Source organism: Balaenoptera physalus (genome assembly GCF_965194825.1).
Source record: "Balaenoptera physalus genome assembly, chromosome: 8".
Classification (NCBI taxonomy): Eukaryota; Metazoa; Chordata; class Mammalia; order Artiodactyla; family Balaenopteridae; genus Balaenoptera; species Balaenoptera physalus.
Window position 1 is genome coordinate 82,719,503 of NC_138887.1, and position 23,600 is coordinate 82,743,102.

General features: G+C 39.8%; 1 protein-coding gene across 5 annotated transcripts in view; it reads right to left on the reverse strand.

Moving 5' to 3' along the window:
* AOAH (acyloxyacyl hydrolase) overlaps positions 1–22,286 on the reverse strand; it is a 176,248-nt gene extending 153,962 nt beyond the window's left edge. Inside the window, exons 1-3 of one of the 5 annotated variants that reach the window (XM_082471859.1) lie at positions 22,202–22,286; positions 19,041–19,197; positions 2,124–2,219 (exon numbers count right to left, since the gene is read on the reverse strand). In XM_082471859.1, coding sequence (XP_082327985.1) covers positions 2,124–2,219; positions 19,041–19,167 — 223 coding nt within the window. In that variant the 5' untranslated portion in view covers positions 19,168–19,197; positions 22,202–22,286. Of the gene's footprint in view, positions 1–2,123; positions 2,220–19,040; positions 19,895–21,998; positions 22,155–22,201 lie in introns of those variants that run through there. The other 4 variants (XM_082471860.1, XM_082471856.1, XM_082471857.1 and 1 more) reach the window with 4 other exon arrangements.
* Between the last annotated feature and the right edge of the window lie 1,314 nt (positions 22,287–23,600).

Sequence of the window (23,600 nt, forward strand, 5' to 3'; positions counted from 1 at the left end):
TGAGAGAATTTGAGCTTTAAAGGGATAATAATTGAAGTAGTCTGAAACTCATCAAATGTGTATAAATTCATGAGTTCATAATGATACTTTAAAGAAAACCAAGTGACTTCTTTGGGATGATACTACAAAGGCAATGAGTTATTTGAAAACTGGCAAGTAAAACAAAAGAATCAAGCATTTATCCTGCCTTTCTTAGAATGAATAATAGTACCATTAGGAACTGTGGGGAAAAACATCCCTAAACTATGATGATGATGAGGGAAACTGTGTCTAATATATTTCAACTACTAAAGGAAATATAACTGATAGATTAGAATAGCACCATTTTGCAACCTCCAATGAACTAATAGACCTAGTCATAGAGCATCAACAGCTGTTAGTATCACAAAAATAAAAAAGAGAAAAGCACTTATGATGGCCTCCTGATGAAAGAAAACACCATCACTTACAGCCTTGCCAAAGAAATCAAACTGGAGTCTCATCAAGCCTCTGGATCTAGCTGCCAATTTTCAGGAAATACAGAGCACAGAGAAACATATTCAGTCATACCGCAGGGATGCCATCAGGAAAATGCAGAAATCTACACGGCAGGTTCCACAGCTAAATTACAAGGAAAAGGAAGGGATGGCAAGGAAACTGGTAGATTAAAATCGACTTAAAAGACACATCAAAAATTTAAAAACTGGGCAAGACTATGGTGTCTGGAGATACGCAGTTGGGTGATAAAGCTATAAAGCAATACAAGGAAATGATTATAGTAACCTTCAGGATGTTGTTTTTTAGGGGGGAGGAGGAATCTATGATGGGTTGAGGCATGTGGATGGGACTTTTGGAGCAGCTACCTATCTGTTCCTTCTTGACCCGGGCTATGTTTACAAGGGTGTTCACCTTTCAATAACTGGTAAAGCTCTACATTTATTTTGCGTGTGTGTTTTAATTTGTTTCCTTTTACCAAGAAAAGGTTAAAAAATTATCCACAGACAATACTACACATAGTCTATGGATTCATACAAGTGACTGTAAAAGTATAAAATTTGCCAAACCCAATGCCCATCAAGCTCCTAGGAGTGGTTCCATCTAGGGAGGTGGTAGGAAAATGTAACTGGGAGTGGGGGAGGCCAAAGGGCGTTTCGAGTTTATTTGTTACCTTCTAATTCTGTGAAAATATGTCAAAATCTTAGCAATGGTCAAACTGGGACATTGCAAACACATGTATTTGTGTATTATCCTTTCCCAGTCTTTATTTTTGAATTCTAAAAAAATGAGCTTATGAGTGTACATTGAGACTGCATGCAATAAATTTTCCAAAAATGTTTTGACGCCATTGACACAACAGCTGTTAAATCAAATATAAAATCGTCATGAGTCCAACTACCTTACTTAAAAATAATAATGTAGGCATCTTTGAAGAATTAGTTCCTTAACATTAAGTGAATGAAAATTTGACTCTCAAAGAAGTTTATTCATTGTGATTGTACACCTAACAGTATTCTATAAGAGAAATAGCGTCAATATTATCTTTCTGCTGAGAGTGTAAAAAACTATACAATTTGTTTAAACCACCAATCATTTCCCTCTTTTGCAGGATGTGTAAAGGATTTTATAGAGATCCAGTTCAAATCAATGGAATGTCCACAGATTATTTTCCCATTTGGAGTTTTAAGATCCATTGTCTCCTCAGCCTAAATAAAGCTCTGTGTTAGAAAGGAGGTGCTTGCATCTGAGAATATGTATGTGGTTAAATTAACATAAATCATTGAAAATTATTCATTATTCATAATTTTGACCTTCTTGGTACTTAAGGCCATGATCACCAGGTGGGCAAATCATTATAAATGTGACACATAAAACAACAATCGACCATTCTACATTTTATTCCCTAAATGTCCACAACAATCTCATTCTGCCATGAGAGAAAATGAATGTCAGGGGAAAAAAATTGCCTCAAGTATTTTTTTGTGTCTTCCTTTTAATTTCTATGAGCTCCATAAGAATATCAACTCACAGAAATAACACAATCAGATTCTCCTCTGTAAGCACATGTAGGGTATAAACTCCCTCATGATGGCTCATGAATGAGAAAAAACGCAGACCCACAGCCAAGTGAGCCTTTCTGTATTTACCAGGCAAGTAGCTGCACAGTCTCTCCATTGAGGTCTGGACCGTTGAGTTGTGAACTTGAGCAAGCTGTTCAATCACAGACACCACCAGCACACACCCTGCAAGGGAGCAGAAGTCAGCCATGTCACATGGAAAGCTGTGCTGGAGGGTTGGGGGAAAGAAAGGGGATATATGTGTGTCCTTAAAAACACAAACCTTTCTAAAACAGAGAACTTTTCTTTGTCATGCTTTTTATAATCGACCGTGTGTGTAAATGCACTGAGTTGTAGTGAAATATGAAGTGTGGTAAGAAGATTGTGTATTTGGGGGTCAGAAAGACTGGTTATCAGCTTACCTTTGTCACTTGTAAGCTATGTGACTTCGGGGAAGTAATTGAATCTTGCTTTATTTCCATTTCTTTTCCATCACTATCTCCTGTAAATGGGGAGATAGCGCACGGAAGACATTTACAGGAGATAGTGCATGGAAGACAGCCAGCACTGAGGAGAAGCTCAGTGGAAAGTGGTTCCTTTCCTGTCCCCTCTCCTTCCCTTCTGCACGACAGCTTCACTGTGAGTAAGATCATTCTCACCCTACACATTCTCAGCCCGTGACCTAGGGTCAGATTTTTAGTTGTAGAAAAGCAGCGGAAATTGCCCAACATTTGGAGTCAGAAGACCTGGGATTGAGTCTTGCCCTTGAACCCTGGACTTACCACCCATCCTTTCTAAGCCTTGTTTTCCTCACTGCAAAGTAAATAAGTTTCCCAAAGGGCTGCTGTGATGATTAAATGAAATAAAAGTGCAAGTGAAGGTGCCTTTGAAATCATACACTCTTGTAAAATATTATTTTACCTCCCAACTATAAAGCACTCTGCTTGAAAGCATGTACCAATATAATAAGTGTCTAGAAGGAACCTTGGATTAAATTAGGAATATATTCCTTAAGCTACTTTGATGTATGATAAGTGTGAAGGCTCAGAACTGCTAGGCTAATACCCCTAGAAGTTTCTATCACCAGCCTTGATCTCCTAAACCGCTAGGGAAGCCCAAACCTCCTTTGTCCAAAGGGAGGGGACTCTTCTATACACAAGGGGTTGGTTGGTCAAAGATCAGTAAGCCTGAGAAGAAATTGTTAGGCTTCATTTGGATAGGAGGAGTAGTACTTATTGGCAGAGGTTGGTTTCTAAGGAGGCAAAAGAAGGATTACATCCAAAGTAAAGAAGTTCCAGGGTGCCTGGCCCAGAAGTAAGCTCACTATTATCCACCTGCTCAAGGAGCTGGGGACCCAAGTTCACATGCAGTGTCATTAAAACCAAATTCCCACTAGGAATCCTTGAGGGAAAGTGGCTGATAACAGATGTGAATAGTACAATTGGGCATTTCTTTAAACCTCCCATAAAATGAGAGATTGCCAACAAAGAGGGAGAGATTTCCACCTTTCTAGACACTGCAACACTTGACCAGGCTCTGGCCTCGTTTGTTCTGTACCCTCTGGTAAAGTTGGGCAAAGCTGGGCTCACCAAATCTGAGATAGTTTGATCTTGATAACCATAGTCTTACTGCTCTGGGAGCACCTACTTCTGGGACATTTATCAACATCAGTTACCAAGGTTGATTGGATGTGCTTTTAACCTGATCCATGCATTGAGGGTTTTATTACATTGCAATGAATTCAGTAGCTGATACTTATTAGCACTTTACAGCCTAAAAAGCATTTTCATATATATTTTGTTTTATTTTAAAAATAACTTTTCAAAAAAGATAGATGCGATGCAATCTCATTTCAGAAAAATTTTAAGATACACAACAGTGTAAAAAAGATAAACATCACTTAAATCACCCAGAGATAAACCAATTTCACTTTTATTTTAAATAGATAAAATATGTTTAATATATGGGAATATTTTCAACATTTATAATGCACTATTACACCTTGACTTATGTCCCTGCTAATCACCTGCTAAGTTAGGTGGAGCTAAATACATTTTAATAACTGCAATTGAAAATAATTATAAGTAATTATACTGCAATGTGACAAGAGGATGCAATGTGGTATAGTTGAAAAGGGAGAAGCTTTGGAATAAAAAATAAACTTTTCTTTTTTAAAGAAGGTTCAAATACTGGATCAGTCACTTAAAATGGTGTAACTTTGAACAAGTTACCTACCCTTCTGGAACCTCTTTTTAAGAGCTTAGGGTTAGAGCATAAGTTCCTTGAGGGCAGGAATGGGGTCTTAGTATCTCTAACTTTGAGTGCCTGCCATAAGAGCCTGGTTTGGAGGAAGGAGATAAGAGATGTTGGCTGACTCGAAGCCAACTGACTGGAGAACCAACCGAGGGACACTTCAGTTGTCACTTGCTGGGGACCTCCATAGGCAACGGTTAATGGATGCAACTGAATTTGTGTTCTGGCTCAGTCATCTCACTGATGACATTGTTTACTCTTTGTTCCATCTCATTACAGGAAAAGCCTCCACTTTTCATCCTGGTGTGAAACAACCAGCGCCCTCTCTTAAGTCAACCAGCAGATTCTATAGCAAATGGTCATGATGTGCAGCTCAGGATCAAAGAAGAACGCGGTGGAGATTGGGTTGAGATCTTGAATAGCAATCACTTCATACGGAGTCTTATCAATGAGTTGCAGCATTTGGCACCAGAATGGACTTGAAACACAGGTATGTATTTATTTTCATCCTTGGAGTGGAAGGATGAATGCAAAGAGAATTGTGCTGCTTGAGACCAACCTGCTTCTTTGTACTTACAGATATGGGCTTTTCTTTCACTCAGAGCAATCCCAACAAGGACTCATGACTTTTGTGGCTCCTTAGCACTGCTGGCTAAAACTGGAAATCATTAGATAAATAAAAAGGAACAAAAAAAAGTCAGCTGTCTCTGAAGATTGGGTGGATCTTGCCACTATCGCCACTCTGCCTAGTGAAGAGTTATTATGATCAAAAGGACCCGGCAGAAAAGCAGGTAATGGGGCTTGAAATATGTAAACGCCCATGTTGGGCTCAGCTTTGATTTGAGTCCTGCTCACTTGGACATCCCTGCGCATTTCCAGCGAGCTCAACTCCCATTGGATTGTTAATTTAGGGTCTGCAGTGAGGTGCGTCCTGAATCCTTTAGCAGCAAGAATGGAGAAATTGACCTTGCTATAGTTTCTAATAGGAGCTTTTACTGTCTTGACAGGCTAAAAAAATGTTCTTCCTTGGAGAAATGCATGGGCAGAGTAATTCCTCCCATTATAGACTATTCTCTGGCTGCTAATAAAAGGCCTGGGTCTGCTAAAGCAAGTTTGTCCAAGCAACCGTTCAATCAGGAAGTGATGAGAGTGGGTGAGAACTACGTATTTTGCTCAGTGGTCACCATCTGAAATCTCCCATATGGAAAATCTCTTCTCACCTGGCAACTGAAAATAATGAGTATAATAGAAACAGACACCCCTGATATTGTAGGAAAAGAAGCAAATAGACCAGAATAAAAACACCTGCCACAGGAATCTGCTTCTAGACACACATCTCAGGTAGACTGCAGACTGTACCACGGAATCCTTTTGAAATGAAATAGAACTCTTGAAACTCTAATTATAATCATATCTGTGCTGGCTGGAAATTCAGCCAACTGCAGAGAGCAGTCTAGTAGATTTCTCATTTGTCTGAAGCCTACACTTCATTGAGAAGCCTTGAAAGTACCTAGCAGTTGTCAGAACCAGGGTCGGCATGACTACACTCCATTTTTGACCCTGAGTCAGGGCATAAATAATTCATCACATGGCTAGAACGTTCTCTGCAGATTTCAAAGGGTTTTGCATACATTATCATCTCATTCAAACTTCTGAACAACTCACAGATGTAGGAATTACTGTTCTTATTATTGTATAGACCAGCAGTCGGAGGCTCAGAGAGGTTAGATGCCTTGCCAATTACGTAGCTAGTGAGCAGGGGAGCTGGGACTGGAACACAGTATGTATTGAGTCCCGGCACCATGCTGAGCTGTGAGTACACACTGAGAACAAACAGATATGATTCCTGCCCTCTCAGAGATCATACTCTATTAGGGAAAAGTGATTATAAACATGTAAGCACGCATGCAATTATAAATAATTTTAGGTACTATGAAGAAAAGGAACAAGGTGAAGTAACAGAGGGCAACGAGGACGAGGTGGTATAAACACTAACTAGAGCTGATAGAGAGAGAAGGCTTCTCTGAAGAACACACACGAAAATGGCTCATATAATGGAAAGGAGCAAGCAGGGTGAGGAACCGGGCAGGCTTTGTAGGTAGGAGGAGCTGGTGCCTACCTTATGGCAATGAGACTGGGAAAACCTGACATTAGGGGATGAGGTGCAGGCATAGGTGGAGGTCAGGTCTGTGGGTTTTGTAGATGGCAAAGGAGGTAGGGATTCAACCTGAGAGGAATGGGAAACTGTGAATGGGCTTTGTGGAGAGGGCTGCTGCTATGAGATCTGTGTCTTTAAAATATAATGCTGGCTGTTATGAGGAGGAAGGATCTTGGGGGCGGAGAGATGAAGAAGGAGGCTATTGTGGTCCTGGAGAGAGGTGATCGCTGATTGGATAGAGTAATGAGTGGCAGTGGGGATAGAGGAAAATGGACAAATCTGGAATCTGTTATGGAGGCTGACCCGATTGGATTTATTAATAAATTGATGAGAAATGTGAGAATCAAGGATGACTCTTGTTTCTGGTTTGGGCCCTAGAGAAGCGTAGAGCACAGGTTTTAGAGTCACACCACACCTGGATTTGGGCCCCTGCACCCCTGTTGGACCAGTATGACATTATCAAGTGCATTCCCCATCTGACCCCTCTCTCCCCACCCAATGCCCCTCCACAAACACCTAAATTCTGTTCTCAGATTTCGCTAATCGGGTGGAAACAGAGGATATAGTTTTATATATTGTAATTCTAATCAACAACTTTTATCCCAGACCTTTCTCATGTTGGTGAAGAGAAAAGGAAATAAGAAAGAAAGGTAGGAAAACAATCACCCAAAATGGTCCTACAGCCAGCTTTGTTTCCCTAAAATATTAGTTATCAAGCCAGAGATGGTAGCACACAGCCCAGGTATGAACACTGCAACTTCACTTTTTCTTCTGCATCCTCCTCTCAGTCTGGACATGGATAGGGAGAGTGGGTAGGAGAAGAAAAGAGAGTGGAAGGGAGGAAAGAGAAGGGAGAAGTTATGGTACAGCAGAGACTGAAGAATTTGTGGTTCAGACAGACCTGGGTTCAAATCTTGCTTCTATTACTTATGAGTTGCTGTATTTGGCAGGATGGTTAAACTCTCTGAACCCAGATTTTGGTACCCACAGAATAGAGTAATAAAGCCCTCTTGTGTGGTACATTAAAAATAGCCACAGACTTTTTATACTTCCTCCCATGAAGAGGTGATATCTATTTTCCAGGCTTTGAATCTGGCCTTGTGACCTTGCTTTGATCAGTAGAACATAGAAATGAGAGCATGTCAGATCCAAACCTAGACCTCAAGAGGCCTTGCATCTTCCCTTTTGCCCTTTTAGACCTTCACAGCCATGAGCTTGAGCTAGCCTGCTGGAGAGGCTACATGAAGGGAAACCCCAGTAACAGTATGCCAACTACCAGATTTGTGAACAAGGCCATTCCAGATATCCAGCCCCTCTCATTCCACCATCTACCAACTTGAGTGCAGCAGCAGAAGTGAGCCTAGCTGAGATCAGCTAAAGGGCCACCCAACACTGCCCAGTCAAAAAATGCCAACGCACAGGATTGTGAGCTAATAAATGATTGTTGTGTAAGTGTGGAGTGGCTTGTAATTCAACAAAGGCTATCTGAAACACCTGGCAAAGTGTTGTGACGATTAAATGATACAACACATAAAATGCACATGGTGCCTGGCAAGGAGCAGATGTCTAACAAATGTTAGTTTCTATCCCACCTACCGAGACCACCACAGGGCAAAGACGTATTCTCCATGACCCTTTAAAATAGAAGCTCAGAAACTTATTTTTGAAAAACATGTTGTATTATCAACAATCTTTTTAGTTTTCTACGGTTGAATTTTGTTTTATTGCAGACATCTCTTATTTTCAATATATTTGGGCAGATTAGGCTCTGTGTCCCAACCCAACCATCACCTGGAACATTGCTTTTATGAGAAAATGCTCAGTGAGTTCCAAACTGCCAGCTCTCCCAAGAACACTGGCAGTGAGAGAGGCACTATATTGGACAATTACTGATGAGAACAAGGCTAAGGGCATCCATGGGAGAGCAGAGCCCAAGCAAAAGCAACAAGAGAAAATTAGCAGACTGTGCTGAGAAACACAGAAAGGTGGGCTTGGCTAATTTAGAAATATATAAAAAATTAAAAATAAAAAAATGAGAGTGAAGACACAGGGAGCCATTCCATCCTGTTACTCAACACATCCTTACTAGCACCCACTATGTGCTCAGAAGATTGAGGATACAAAGGAGAATAAGAGAAGCCACAGAGCAGTAGGGAACACTGAGGATTAGAAAAACAGTCTAGTCATTGTAACCTGTAAGTGCTTGGTGGAGGGACCTGTTAGTGCTTTGGGAGCACAGAGGAGGAAGAAACTAGGAAACTGTCACTGCCGTGGGTAAGCAGTGACAGTTTCCTGGAAGAGCTGACTCTTTTTTTTTTTTTTAACATCTTTATTAGAGTATAATTGCTTTACAATGGTGTGTCAGTTTCTGCTTTATAACAAAGTGAATCAGTTATACATATACATATGTCCCCATATCTCTTCCCTCTTGCATCTCCCTCCCTCCCACCCTCCCTATCCCACCCATCTAGGTGGTCACAAAGCACCGAGCTGATCTCCCTGTGCTATGCGGCTGCTTCCCACTAGCTATCTATTTACATTTGGTAGTGTATATATGTCCATGCCACTCTCTCACTTCGTCCCAGCTTACCCTTCCCCCTCCCCATATCCTCAAATCCATTCTCTAGTGGTCTGCATCTTTATTCCCATCTTGCCCCTAGGTTCTTCTGACCATTTTCTTTTTTTTCTTTTTTTTTTAGATTCCATATATATGTGTTAGCACGCTGTATTTGTTTTTCTTTTGATGGGAGGAACCTGTTCGAAAGAAAAAAGGCAGGAAACGCCTTCAGGAAGAGAGTAGTAGCATTTCTAAAGACTTGGATGTGAGAAGGAGAAGAGTTGGCCAGGACTAGAGCCCAGGCTGCATGGGAAAGGAAGAATGAGAGTTAGGAAGGTGTTAGAACATGAAAAGCCTTGAAGGTCAGATTACAGAGCACCGGCTTCATGCTCTAGAGTGCAAACCAATGGTTTTCAAACATTTTGCTCTGAACCCCCAAAAGAACTTTGAAAAACTATGTACGCTTCTACATTTTAATGGATGTTAAAATATTATTAATGGATATCAATTTTGTTAGTTGCAAAATTCCAGGAAGATTGTAAATATTACAATAGAAATATTACATTAGTCTTCTATATGTTTCTAAAGGAATCTAAATATTATAGTGACTTATACCAACTCTCATCTACTTTAAAAAATATATGATCAAATTCTTCTTTCACAGTGAAAAATTTACATTGATAATTCCTCTCCTTGAATTCATATTTCAGTAAAAATCTACTTCATTGAATTTTTCTTCCACTAGAGTTTTATCCCAATGTAATGTATTTTTATGGTTGGAAGTATTTTTTCACACTATTATACTTCTTAACACTAAAAATAAGTATAAAATTTAAATAAAAACTTTAATTTCTTATGAATAAAACCCTAGAAGTACTTTAAAAATTCTTCTGGATAGAGTTTTCTTTATTAGTAAAATTAACTTATCTAAGCAATATGTATTGCCAATTTGATAAACAGTTTCTAAATAATAAAGGCAAAATTTTTTTGGAATTAAATCTCTTAATGAGGTGGTTGGGCTCTTTAAATCAGTACCTGTATCTGTTAAAAAATATTACTTATTCATGTAAATAAACAAGATTCATGTCAAGTAACATGTCTGTTTTTCTTTTTCTTTTTTTCCTTTCCTTTTATTTAATTGAAGTTTAGTTGACTTACAGTATTGTGTTAATTACTGTTGTACAGCAAAGTGATTCAGTTATACATATATATATTCTTTTTTTAATATATACTTTTCTATTATTGTTTATCATAGGATATTGAACATAATTTTTGTGCTATATGGTAGGACCTAGTTGTTTATCCATTCTATACATAAAAGCTTACATCTGCTAACCCCAATGTTTTTATTTTTCATTTTTAAAGAGGTAAGTTCTGAGAAAACATGCTTACTTAAATAAGTAAATGAGAATGGAAGGACTTTTGATATGGCGATGTCACTCAATTCTTTAACTCCTTCTGAGTTAAATGTCAAAAATCTGAGAGTGATCTATCATTGAAAATTATTTAAGTCTCCCTTCAATTGTGTTGAAAGCAAAGAACTAGAAACCACCTGCCTTGCAAAAACGTTTGTTACCCAATCAATGGAGTCTTTCACTTTCTCAATTTCTGAGAAATATAAAAAAAAAAAGTTTTACTAAGACTTATCTTTTAATTTTACCTACTATAATTTCATTGAGTGAGGCCTTGTTAAAACCTAATATATTTAGAAAGAACTGGCAAGTTGAAATATTGTTCTTTTCAACACACTTTTGCCTATACAATATTTTAAGTAAAATTCTTTATCTTATTGCATACTTCATAGATATTTTTGTCAAACGTTGGAGCTGCAGATTTAGTTCATTCAAACTATGAAAAATGTCCTCTGTATAAACCTAAATAGCAAAGTCAGATCTTATTATCAAAGAAATTAACCAATCAGATTTTCTTTCAGAAAAAGTATGACTTTATTTTTCCATTTACTTCTGTATTTGAATTCTAAGATAGATAGAGGATGGATGAATAGAAAAAGATGGATGATTGGGTGAGTGGGTGGATGGATGAATGAATAGATGGATGAATAGAAAGAAGGGTAGACAGATGATGAATAAATGAATAGATAGGTGCATAGATAGAAAAATAATCTTAGACTATGCCCAATCATTTTTATCCACAAACTTACCTGCTAACTTGAAAAGTTCCTACCTGCCAGCAAAGGCTTACTACTGCCAAATTTCTTACAAATATTTTGTTGAAAGAAAAAGATGTTTAATTTTAGATCGTCTACTTAACAATTCAAACTTAGAAGTTAAACAAAACAATAAAAACAAGATCCAAACTCTGTAAATATAAACCTAGATGGTTTTGAAAGGAAATATACCTGAATATCAGTAGTGATCATCTGAGTTTTGGGATTACAGTTGATTTTATTCTTTAAAAATATTCTGTATTTTTAAAGATCTCTATAAAAATTATATATTCTTTTATAACTAGAAAAAAACCCCAATAAATTGTATTTTATCAAACAATTTCTCATTGAGTAAGCTTTTTAATGTTGACTTCTACCTCAATAAATTTTAGGAAAACATGAAAAGACCTTTGGACCTTTGTTCTTGCAGCTCTCCGCTAGGTGTTTTCACAAACTATATCTCATTTAATCCTCACAGCACCCTCATGAGATTGTTACTTCCCATTTTACAGATGAAAAATATGAGGCTCAGAGAGGTTAAGCAATATATCTAAGGCCTTTCAGATAAGCAGGGATTCAGCTGCTCACTGGCTAGCTGGTAATTCCAATCCAGATCTATTGAACCTTGAAATTTATACACTGCTGAGTGTCACACTGCATACACTGCATACATTAAAATTTTGAATTTTGAAAGTGAAAATTATCAATCATGTTAATTAAAAAAGTCATTGCTATACTGAAGTCTATATGATTTGTGAATATTGTTTCCCAATATCCTTTTCACTTTCTAATGATGTTTTGTGTGGAACAGTGTTAAATTTTATAAAGTACATGTTATCAATTTTTTTCTTTTTGTATAGTCCTTTTGATGTCATATCTAAGAGTCTTTGCCCAATCCAAAGTCACACAGATTTTTCTCTTGCACTTTTTCTAGAAGTTTGTAGTTTTAGCTTTTACCTTGAGGTCTATGATCTATTTTGAGTTAATAATTTTGTGTGATTTGAAGTAAGGAATCAGATAGTGTTAGTTCTCCAACCGTGTTCTTCAGAAGTTTTGTCTATTCTGGCTTCTTTTCATTTCCATATAAATTTTAGAATCAGCTTGCCAATTTCTACTAAAAAAAGGATGTTACAATTTTGAATGGAACAGTGTTTAGTCTATAGATCAGTGTGGGGAGTATTGCAATCTTAACATAATTGAGTCTTCTGATCCATTAGTGGGAAGCATCTCTCCATTTCTATAAAGCATCCTTTAATTTCTCTCAGCAATGTTTTGTAGTTTTCTATGTAGAGTAATTGCATTTCTTTTGTTAAATTTATTCCTTAGGATTTTTTATTATATTGTGAATGGAGTTGTTTTCTTAATTTCATTTCTTCAATGTTTGTTGCTAATATAAATAAATATAATTGATTTTTTATATTAATCTTGAATCCTGGGACCTTGTTAAACTCTCTTATTAATTCTGGTAGTTTTATTGTAAATATCTTAGGATTCTCTACATTCAAGAACATGTTGTCTGAAAATAAAGACAGTTTTACTTATTCCTTTCCAATTCACATGTCTTTATTATTTTTCTTTCTTTATTAAACTGAATAGAATCTTCAAAACAATGTTAACTACAAGTGGTGAGAGTGGACATTCCTACCATGTTTCTGATTTTAGGAGGAAAGCATTCAATCTTCCATCATTAAGTATGACGTTATCTGCAGGGTTTCATAGAAGCCCTTTATCAAGTTGAGGAAGTTCCTTTTTCTTTCATAACTTGTTGAGAGGTTTTAACATGGGTGGGTGATGGATTTTGCCAAATAATTTTCCTATTTCTATTGGGATGATAATGTAGTTATAGCCTCTGTTCTACTAATTTGGTATATCCTATTAATTGACTTTCAGATGTTAAAACAACCATGTATTCCTAGGATAAACCCCACTTGGTCATGGTGTATAATCCATTTTGCATGTTGCGGGATTCAGTTTGTTAATATTTTGTTAAGGATTTTTGCATCTGTGCTCACAAAGGATATTGATCTGTTATTTTCTTTCCTGTGATGTCTTTGCCTGGATTTGGTATTAGTGTAAAATACAGAATGATCTGGGAAGTCTTCCTCTTATATTTTATGAAAGAAAGGATATGTATTCAAATGGGTTGGTGAATACATTCAAGGTTGCATCTAGTTCTCAAGTCTCCCTCAGTTTTCACTTTTCTTAGGCTCTTTCAGGTCTTCCCAACACATGTACAGTTTCCCAATCAATCAGGGATGTATGGAGACCTCATCTTAGCCCTTCTATAATGTTCACATTACCAGGGTCTCCCTGTTAAATTTCTGGCTGATCTTCATTGTCCAATCTAGGACCAAAACTCTGAGTTAGCAAAGCTGCAGTTTCTCCTTGTTAATTCCCAATGGAGTCCATCACTTTTAGCCAACAAAGCCAGGGATCTTTGAATCCTGGTTGAATCAAGTCCGCCCCATTAGCAGTAGACGTACTGGTTTTTGCAGCCAGTTTCACAGTGATGAAACTACTGTTCTCACTAAGCTGAGGGCAAGTGTAGATGGAGCAGCCTCAGGCAAAAAGGTCAGAGCCTTACTGTTCTTCCTAAAGTTCAAGCAGTTTTTCAAGAATAAACATTCCTTAATTCATTGTGTGCCATTGGTTGATTTTTAGTGTCCTGAAATGGTTGCTTGTGACAGTCTTTCCAGTTTTATGCTTGGTCTTAGGTGGACTTTGTCCAGGGAAAGATTCAGATGGGGACTTTGTCCTCTATACTAACATTGAAAAACAACTACTTTATGAGAGAAAGGGTATGGTAGTGGAGTAATTTGTTTTCCTTTCCAAATTCTGAGTGTGAAGGCCAGAAGAAAAATCTTGAATATCAAGCCCCTCTCCCTCAAAAACAAAACAAAACAAAAAACGCTTCAACCCACAGCTTACTCTTCATCTATGAATTTCTACTATATAGTCGTGCTTATTTGGTGAATCACTTTGGGACCAAGTCACATCAATTCTCTTTTGCAATACTATCTGGTGTTTAGTTTGAAGACTTTTTCTTTTTTAAGCATTTCTATGAGTGGTAGGCAGAATGATAAGATTACTGTCTCCTGATGTAGAGGCCTTACTTAATCCCCTCCCCTGAGTGAGGGCAGAACCTGTGAATGTGATTGGATATCACTTCTGTGATTGTGTTATGTTCTATGATAAGAGAGATTTTGCATATATAATTAAGGACTCTAGTTAGTTTACTTTGAGTTACTCAAGGTTATCCTGGGTGGACCCAATATAATCAGGAGAGCCCTTTAAATGTAGAGAGTTTGCTCCAGCTGTTCTTAAACAGGAAAGAAATAGCTGCGTTATTAACTTCCTTTGCAAAGGGGCAGCCTCTCAGAGCTGAGACTGATCCTGGCTGACAGCTCACAAGCACATGGGACCTCAGCCCTGCAAATCCAAGAACCTGAATTCTGCCAACCACTAGTGAACTTGCGAGAGAACCTGAGTCTCACATCACATGCAGCCCCATGTGACATCTCGATTTCAGCCTTAAAACTCTGAGCAGAGAACCCAGTTATATTATGTCCAGACTTCTCATGTGCAGAAACTGTGAGATAATAAATTTATGTTGTTTTAAACTGATGAATGTGTGGCAATTTATTACACAGCAATAGAAAGCTAATACACTATGAAATCTTTTTTCATAAGTGAATCTTCCCTTCAGATATCCAAGATTTGAGAATTTGTATTTACATAAGATGTAGATTCACATTATTCAGTTTACTCAGGCCTCTTTGCCTTATGATAGGTTTAAATGCAGGACTTCCATAGTTTATTTTCAATATTTTTTTTCCTGATTTCCAAAAGAATACATAATCACAACCCCTTTGGGTACTTAGTATGTACCAAGTACAGTTCTAAGTCCTTCATGTGTATTTATTCATTAGCCCTCCACACCACCCAAGGATACAGGTCCCATGTAATCTCATCTTACAGATAGAGGACACAAGGTACAGAGGGTGAAACTGTGCCCTTAATGTCACATATGTACAGAGTGGCAGAGCCAGGATTCCAATCCAGGCAGTCTGACCCCAGAGCTTAAGCTCTTTTGCTCTTAACCACCATGTCTTACTATTGTTTTTGCAAGCTCATCTAGAAAATGTGGAAAATTCAGAAATGCACTGAAAAGAGATTACAAATCATTTGTAACCTCCTCACTCATAGATAACCATACAACAACTATTGGCATTTTGCTGTTCATCCTATCTGGGAAGATCGCTATATAAATAGAGAGATAGGCACATTATATATAATTTTATGGAGATTTTACTCTGCTTAATGCTTTGCAACATTCTTTTTTTTCCCTCTTTCTCATAGTACATTTAAACTATGATCTAGTTTACTGCCCACCCCTTCCCTCCAAAACAGAAATTTTTCACTTTCTCCTTAAGGAAAACCATACTGTCCACTTGGATTCTTTTGGTTTTGCTCACTTTGGGACCTTTCACAGAGTTGTGGACCTCTCTCTAGAGTGCCTTTGTGGTCCTTCTCTTCAGGGTTATGCCCCAGAACAATCCAGGAAAAAAAAAAAAAAAGGCAAAGGTGAGTTTAGTGAAAATTGAGATGATCAGAAACCTACCATCTGTGCCAAGGTTGGCATTAAATTCTGTGATAATCTAAAAATAAAAGTAGGGGATTAAGGAGAGGGGAAGTGTGAAGAGTGAGGGACAAAGTGCAGAGGGCTGCAGCTGCAGCTGGGAACCAGTGGGCATCTGGCTACACCTCAAGGGTCTGCAGGGCCCGCGAGGGTGGAGGTGAGCAGCTTGTCAGCACGGAGTGACCGTGGATTCTGTTGAGACCAGCCCATGAGCTGCACCAGCCATGACACTTCACTGTGGGAGTTCTGAGGGCTGAGAACCGTGTCAGGGTGATACACAAGCCCTCCCCAAGGACTGAGAGCAACCCTCAGACAGGGGAGAAAGCCCTGAATTATCCAGAGGAGACTAAATTTAAACACATGAATGGAAAGATGAAATGTTTTCTGCCCTCAGCAGCAATGGTGGTGGCTTATGAACAAGGGTTCAGATATAAGAAATAGAGAAAATGAAATTTCTGTACATGTAAATTGTGATCATAAATTTTCAACCTTCTTTGCTGGCTCTGTCTAAATCTTTCCTATTTTTGTCAGCGACATTGTCATTTTACCATTCACGCTGGTTGAAAGCTTAGGATCACGTCTTCCCCTTTATCTTTCAAACTATAAAGTCATCTCTGACCACTGTGTGTGTGACGTGGTTCGGGGGGGGGAGGAGGTTTTATCGGACTCTGAGGCATTTTGTATATTTAACCAAACATGAATGAGGGGGAAAAAAATTTTTTTAAGCTCTTTAAAAAGCTTCCTTGCAAAAAAAAAAAAAAAACCCAAAATTCAGTGAATTAATTTAAATGTCAATGGCTTAGAAACATAAGGATTACTTTGCCCCTAAATCACCCATGTAAAGAAAATAATGTTTTGCAAAAATGAACATGGCTTATTATTGATTTCATAACATTTGAAAAGTGGCAGAAAGAGGCCCTGGCTGCTCCAGCACGGTAGAATCAGAGTTTACTTAGTGATCAAATGAACGTACAGTTCAGTGCAAAGGAATTATGGTAAATTGGGAAAGAGGCCACTGGGGCTTTGCATAGCTTAGTTCTGATTTTGGAATATGTTCAAGGCCATGCCCTCCAGATCTGCTGGTTGGTTGCCCACTGCAAAGGTTCCTCTTGGCATAGGAGCTGGGGTTGTTTGTTTATGATGGGGATGTTGGCTCAATCACTCAATAACTTCTACAGTGGCTCCTTGTGGAGTATCTCTCCAGTCACAAGAGTTCCCACTTCTGTGAGAGCTGCCCCCTCCCTCCGTGACCCTGGCAGCCACATCTGCACTGGGAGCTCTCCTCACTCTCCCCTGCCTCTTGTTCAGTGAGCTAAAGACTTAGCCCAGATTCTCTCTGCCAGGATGTTAGATGACAGCCAGAAGAAGAGTCCATCCCTGTGTGGGTTGACCTCTTACATGGAAACTCTGGACTATGGGAGCCAATGAGTTGGAAGGCATACAGTCCTCCTTTTCGTTTGAAAGTTGTCGGGATTAACAGAAGTCCAAACGACAATTCCTCCTCTTCTCCCACCCCCTCCATGAGGCTCTTCCTCTTACCACCAGCTGCGAGTAAGCTTACTTCGCTGCTTCCTAAGACACTTCCACATTTGGCCAGTGACTAAGAGCGCTCCCAGGTCCCCTTTCAGGAGACACTTCCAATCCCCACAGCTGCTGGGCGTGCTGGTGCTGAAGTGCGCACTCGACCCACAAGATCATGGTATGACAAAATGGTTATTTAAAAATTTGTTATGCAGTAATAGATAACCAGAACAACCGCATCCTAGAATCCCCTCAACACCTCCTTCTAATTCTCTATGCCTCAGTGGGAATGGGGCAGGGAAGGGAATGAGTATCTCATGTCTACTTTATAGGGGTGGAGGGCCAAGTATCTCAGATGATGCAACCATCCTAGAAGTAGAACTGATTCCACTTAAGCCTTTCTCAAGTACATTTCTACTTGACAGGCTTTAGGTGTTTGTTTTGAGAAAATAGAAGGTGGCAAATAATTATCTGATGGAACCAAATAGTGGGTGGGGATAACCTCCCAGGCATGGCTCCAATGGGGCCACAGACCTCTGCTTCCAGGCCTGTGGAGAATAGATTCGCAGGGAATCTGGGTCTTAAGGTTTTAATTTAAAAGAAGACCTTGAAACCAGAGATGTGTTCCTTAACATGTATAATGACTGGAAATCATGGTTTTTCAGGAAATAGGACTAATTCAGATATTTTTCTGTACTGTCTCCAGAAATAATTCATATGTATCATAATCTGTATCCAAACTTTTCATTTGTAAGAGATGGCCACCATACTTATCCCTCGAGTTCTTTTTCTGGCTTCTTAAACCAGGATTTTATTTTGCGATCTGCTCATTGAATAATTACTACTCAGACTTCTGAGAATCCTTGGCTCCATGGACTGACCCAGTGAAAGCCCTTGGCCCCATTCAGGAATCTCCAGGTATAGCACGAATATCAAAGGTCTTACCCTACTTTTACTCCTCTCCAAAAAAAAACCAAAAAAAACAAACCCCCCCAAAACGAAAAACAAAACCCAAAACACCAAACAACAACAACTACTTTGAAGTAAAATACTTCAACAAAACATAAGTGAAAGAGCCATATCTCAGTCAAAGTTCAATGATTCCAGGTGACTGTCCTTTTATTGCCATCTCTGGACTCACTGAGAGAAGGAAGAAAACTAAGATTGTTGAATCCTTACTGTGTGCAAATACCAGAAATTTACACGCATGATCTCAGTTCTCACAACATCCCCATGAAGTGGGTATTATAAGCCTCGTTTCATCCATAAGAACACAGAGGCATGGAAGTGTTAAGTAAGTTGCTCAAAGTTTCAGACTGTAAGGGACAGAGCAGAGGGGGAGGAGGTGGCAGCAATTCAAAGGTCAAAGTCCATCTTCCTTCTACCGTGTAACGCTGCCTATTGTCCCGAAAGGCGGTAAGAATTTCAGGCTTTTATACTTGCCCATCCAGGGGGAAAAAATTCCAATCACCAATGAGGTGGAAGACTTTTAATTCAAACTAGCAACTATATAGCATGCTTCTATACCCACATATGTGCATGTAGTGTGAGCACTTATTCTAAGAAGCAAAACTTTTCTACGCTGGTAAGGTTATTGGTGTCTTACTTGGAATCTTATAGCTATGGATGTCATTAAATAGGTGATTTACTATGCAAGCCAAGGATTTGACCCCATGATATCCACATTAAAAATACACAGAATATTTACATACCTATACAGACTTGGCCATTGGAGCGTCTGGTGCCGCGCTGGTGGTCGTAGGCTGGAGAGGCCAAGGTGTGAAGGGTCAGGAGAAAGAACAGAGGAGTGGCCATAAGGATTTTCCAGGGTGACTTCATCTCGGAGCTACTGCACCAGAAGACACCAGCCTGGGGACAGAAGCGGCCGACTAAGGGATGCTTAAGTTGGGGCCGAAGAATCGATCAGCCTCTCTCCCCTTCTCTTTCGTTCTCTGACACACACACACACCACACTCACATACACATCTTTCACTATGGCAGAACCCTGAGAGAGAGCCACACTGGCCTGGGTCTGGGAAGAGCTGGAGTCCCTTGCACACCGTTCTTCTAAGCTACAAACTGCAAGACAAGGAAAAACCCAGGTTGCAGCTGGGGCAGGAACAAGTGCTTCTGCACTTGCTGGCTGAAGTCCGTGGCTGTGAACCCCAGGAAAATCGAGGCTTGCTGGAATCGTCCCGCGGCCTGGTTAGGCGGCCCTTCCTCTTTCGTTCTTGCAAAACAAAACTAAATTAAAAGTAAAACTGAAGAAGGAAACCTCAACCACAAAAACAGCAGCCTTTAGTAATTTGATCAGCAGTGTTCACAGGCTGTAGAAATTATAATCCGTTGTATTCAGAAGTTATTTAGTTTTGCTCTAAACAGTTTTATATGGTGAGGTTGGGCTCCTTATTTTGTTGTTAAAGAATATTCTGGTCAAGTAGTTATTTTCCTCTGGAGAAGTTGAATTATTCCTTGAGGGGTCAAATTTTCCCAAGGCCATTCATTGGTGTTCAGAAAAAGAACAGTGGGACAGTAATGGGGCAGTCAGCATGGCTGGATTTTCAATCTAATAAGAAAAAAGATGAGCTGAAATTAACCAATTCATATTTACTTGGCTGTGCACGATGCACCTCTTTTCTCCAGAATTTCAAAGTCTGTTTACATCCCTCACCTGTGAAAGATTTGTTCATTTTTAAGAGACTGATTTTCTATTTTGAAGATGAAAATTGAATGCTATTTTTCCAAGAAACAAACAAACAAACAAACAAACTGAAAACTAAACCAGATCATAGATAGAGGAAAGACATATAATCTAAATGCTTTGTTCTAAAATAGGGTACAGCAAAGTAACAAGCCATTCTCTGACGAGATAAGGAGAGTGGGGCAAAGGGCCGCAATCTAGATAAGCCTGGGGGATCATGCAATTAATATTCTCCCTGTTTAGGCTCTGAGGAAAGCTTATCATAAACTTTATAAAATATTATAAAAGCTATCAAAATTGGTAGACATTTCTTCTCCTCCTCCTGCTTTTACTTAAGGAATAGCATTTTAAGCAGCAGGTAGAATTTTAGAGTTGTATTCTTTCCAGGATGTAGGAAATACCGATTTTTATGGTTTGAAGACTTCTTGGGTAAGCATTAGCTTAACAAACGCCAATTTGTCAAATCTCTGAATCTGCAGCAGAGATATCACACACCAGAATATTTCCCTACTTAAGGGTCCAACACTGGTTGGGCCAGTGAATGCCATGGATGTCCTTGGTCACTATGGACCCGTGGCTTCCTTTGAGGCTGTGCTGCTGTTTCACAAGGTCTCTGACCCTGTGGCCAAGGGAAGCTCTGGAGGTCACCAGGACCAACAGAGGGGTCAGGGCCTAGAGAACTTCCAGAGAATTCCTCGGCAGGCAGGATAATAGAGTTATTAATAGCACTGACTGCAAAGACAAAAAGACACATGTTCAACTATCCTATCCATGGTTCACTTCTGAGTCATGTATTAGACCAGTGATGGAACCTTTCTATACTTTCTTCTACTTTCTCATTTATATTGGAATTATAATAATATTTGTCAGGGTTGCTGGAAGGACTAAAATAGATGATGTATTCATGCTATAAAGCAGTGTGCCCAGCAAGAAGATTTGGTAAATCAAAGCTTTGGTTATTATCCCAGCAGGAGTATGATGAAATCTGCACCCCAGGCCAGATTTCGAGAGAATTCTAAGACGCCTATGGTAGTTGCAGGCCAATGTATAGGAAAATGACACTGGCTGCATTTACTGAAGGCTGCATTTATCGAACACCGTCTGTGTGCAGGGCAGCCCTCCAGGAGCAGAGTTTAGTTTGTTAACCCATAGGTGGGTGAGGAATCTTCACACAGCTTCGGCAAAAGCATTTGGCCCCGGCTCTGGGCCTCCTGAGGGTCTCCTGGTCTACGTCTATAGCTGCGAGCAGGACTGGGACACCTCAGGGTGAGAGGCATTTCTCACTGTTAGTCTGTGTGCAAGTTTTAGGCCCTTGGTCATGTGTGCGTGACCCAGGTAGTTACCCCCAGAAGCACCCCAGGGACGGCGGTCCTGAGGCAGCCTGAGATGCTGGGGCTTCGGGCAGGGCTGGCTGCCCTGGGAACCCCCGGCTTAGCTGTATAGCACTGAGCCAGTCCCTTACCATTTCCAGGGCTGAGATTCTTCAGCTGTCGGGGAATGTCATGATAGTATTTGACATATAGTAGGTTTTCCCTAAATGGAAGTGATTTTCATGCTTGAAAGGTGAGTTCTTACTTGGCAGGGTCAAAAGAAGAACACAGAAGTCAGGAAGTGATTTCGCTAACTGATGCTGAAGGGAGTGCGTGAGCCCGTGTACCACTAACAAACCCTCCCTCCGGTGGCCGAGGCGAAGGTGCAGGGCTCCTACTGTTTGCGCAGGCATCGTTCAGACTGCCTAGTCTCATCTCCCCGACAGGGCTGCCTGTGCTCCTGGAGCACTGGGTGCACATGACCTGTTAGAATCTCTGTACAACTTGCTGAAAGGCCCCGGACCTGTCAATGGTTTCTAACTTGTTGGACACTGTACGATGTCCCTTGAGGACACCTGTGTCAGATGCTCCAATTCTGAGTTTCTCAAAATCTGCTTTTGGGAAATGAGATTTCTTCCTTGGAGCACTTTGTTACTTACTTCACTCGGAGAGTTTCGATTCAAATCACAGCTGCTACAGAAGGCTGAGGGTTTATAATTCTCAAACGTTACACCGGTGGTTCTGGCTTGTTCTGTTGGAATATGCTTCCTGACTATTTTTTGAACTGCATTGGCCTCAACCATCTCATTCACAGCAAGTTCCTTAATCAGAAAACAAAAAACAAAAAACAAAAAAAACTGACCTGGGTGACGAGATATTGTAGAATCTGGTGCTCTCTCAAAAGCGCCTCTTCTCTTTGACTTCCTCCTCTTCCGGACACCAAGGATCCCTCCCCTTGCTTCTGGCTTCCCAGGATTCTCTGCGGTGACCCTTGGTTCACACCAAGCCCAGATCCTTTGCTGACCCCTCCTCCCCAGTCAGGGCTTATTTATTCTACCTCCTGTCTCTGCTCTCTGCTAGGGAAACGGTAAATTAATCCATGACAGGGGTGCATGTCGGCTAATTAAAAGAGTTCTGGGCTTAGGATCAGGGGAACTTTCATCTTCATCATGGTTTCGTCACTTACTAATTGTGTGTCCTTGGGCAAGCTGATCCACCTCTCTGGGTATTAGTTTATTTAACTACAAAATGGGGTATATGATGCCAATATTACAGGGAAATTATGAGGATTAAAGAGACAACATGAATGAAAAAAAACCTAACAGTAAATGTTAGGTAAATTTAAAGCTAACAATGAATTAACACTACCCTTCTCAAGTATTGGACTTTTAACATGTTTTGCTTTATATATTTTCTCGGAATCTTTAAAGGAATGTCCATTTTAGTAATGCACTTAAGTAGATACAAAGTAGAAATTCAGAACACCCCAGAGGAGTGGCCACCCATGCGTATTATCACTGGTAGGAGAGGAACTTGCAGATGTAATGTAGGAAATAACCACATGGTGAGAAAGAATGTGGAAACCCACCTCCCAAGAGGTACACTGGTAGTTTCCAGCAGGAAGAGACACCCACCAGGAAATAAACCAGTGATCCTCAATGTGTTAACAATGTAACAATGGCAAGGATGCAGAATGACCCAGACACACAGGCGGATCTTTGCTCCAACACTCCTTTCCTGATCCCCATAAACCCCACCCACTCTTTCTTGCACTCTGAGGTTCTTAAGATTTTTAGAGCTACGTTCACACTCATTGGCAGAGGTATGCCATTTACAACTACAACTGCCTTCTTCGGAGAGTGAATTCTATTAAATAGAACTTCTTTTGTCTGCCAGGCACCTGAGAGTAAATTTGGGTAAAGGAGCTGTGGCACATGGGCTGCTTTTTATAAGTGAGGCAGTAGAATTTGGATGTAAAAGGAAGGAAGTAGCAGCAGAGAAGGGAGAAGCAGGATCAAATGAGACACTGGGGTCTTCCTGGCTGAAGTGTCAAGAGAGAAGTGCTGGGAAGTGTGGTGGCGAAAAGACCTGAGCTAATAGGAAGTTCAATATAGATCAGTAAGTTGTTTGCTGTGCCATGTGAGAGATGATACTTTGCCAAGATCCTGAATGGATTCTTGTGGAAATCAATGAGGAAACGAGTTTCATGTTTGGATCAGAGCAGGGCAGAGCAAAGGAGGCACAGGTAATAACAACTCCAG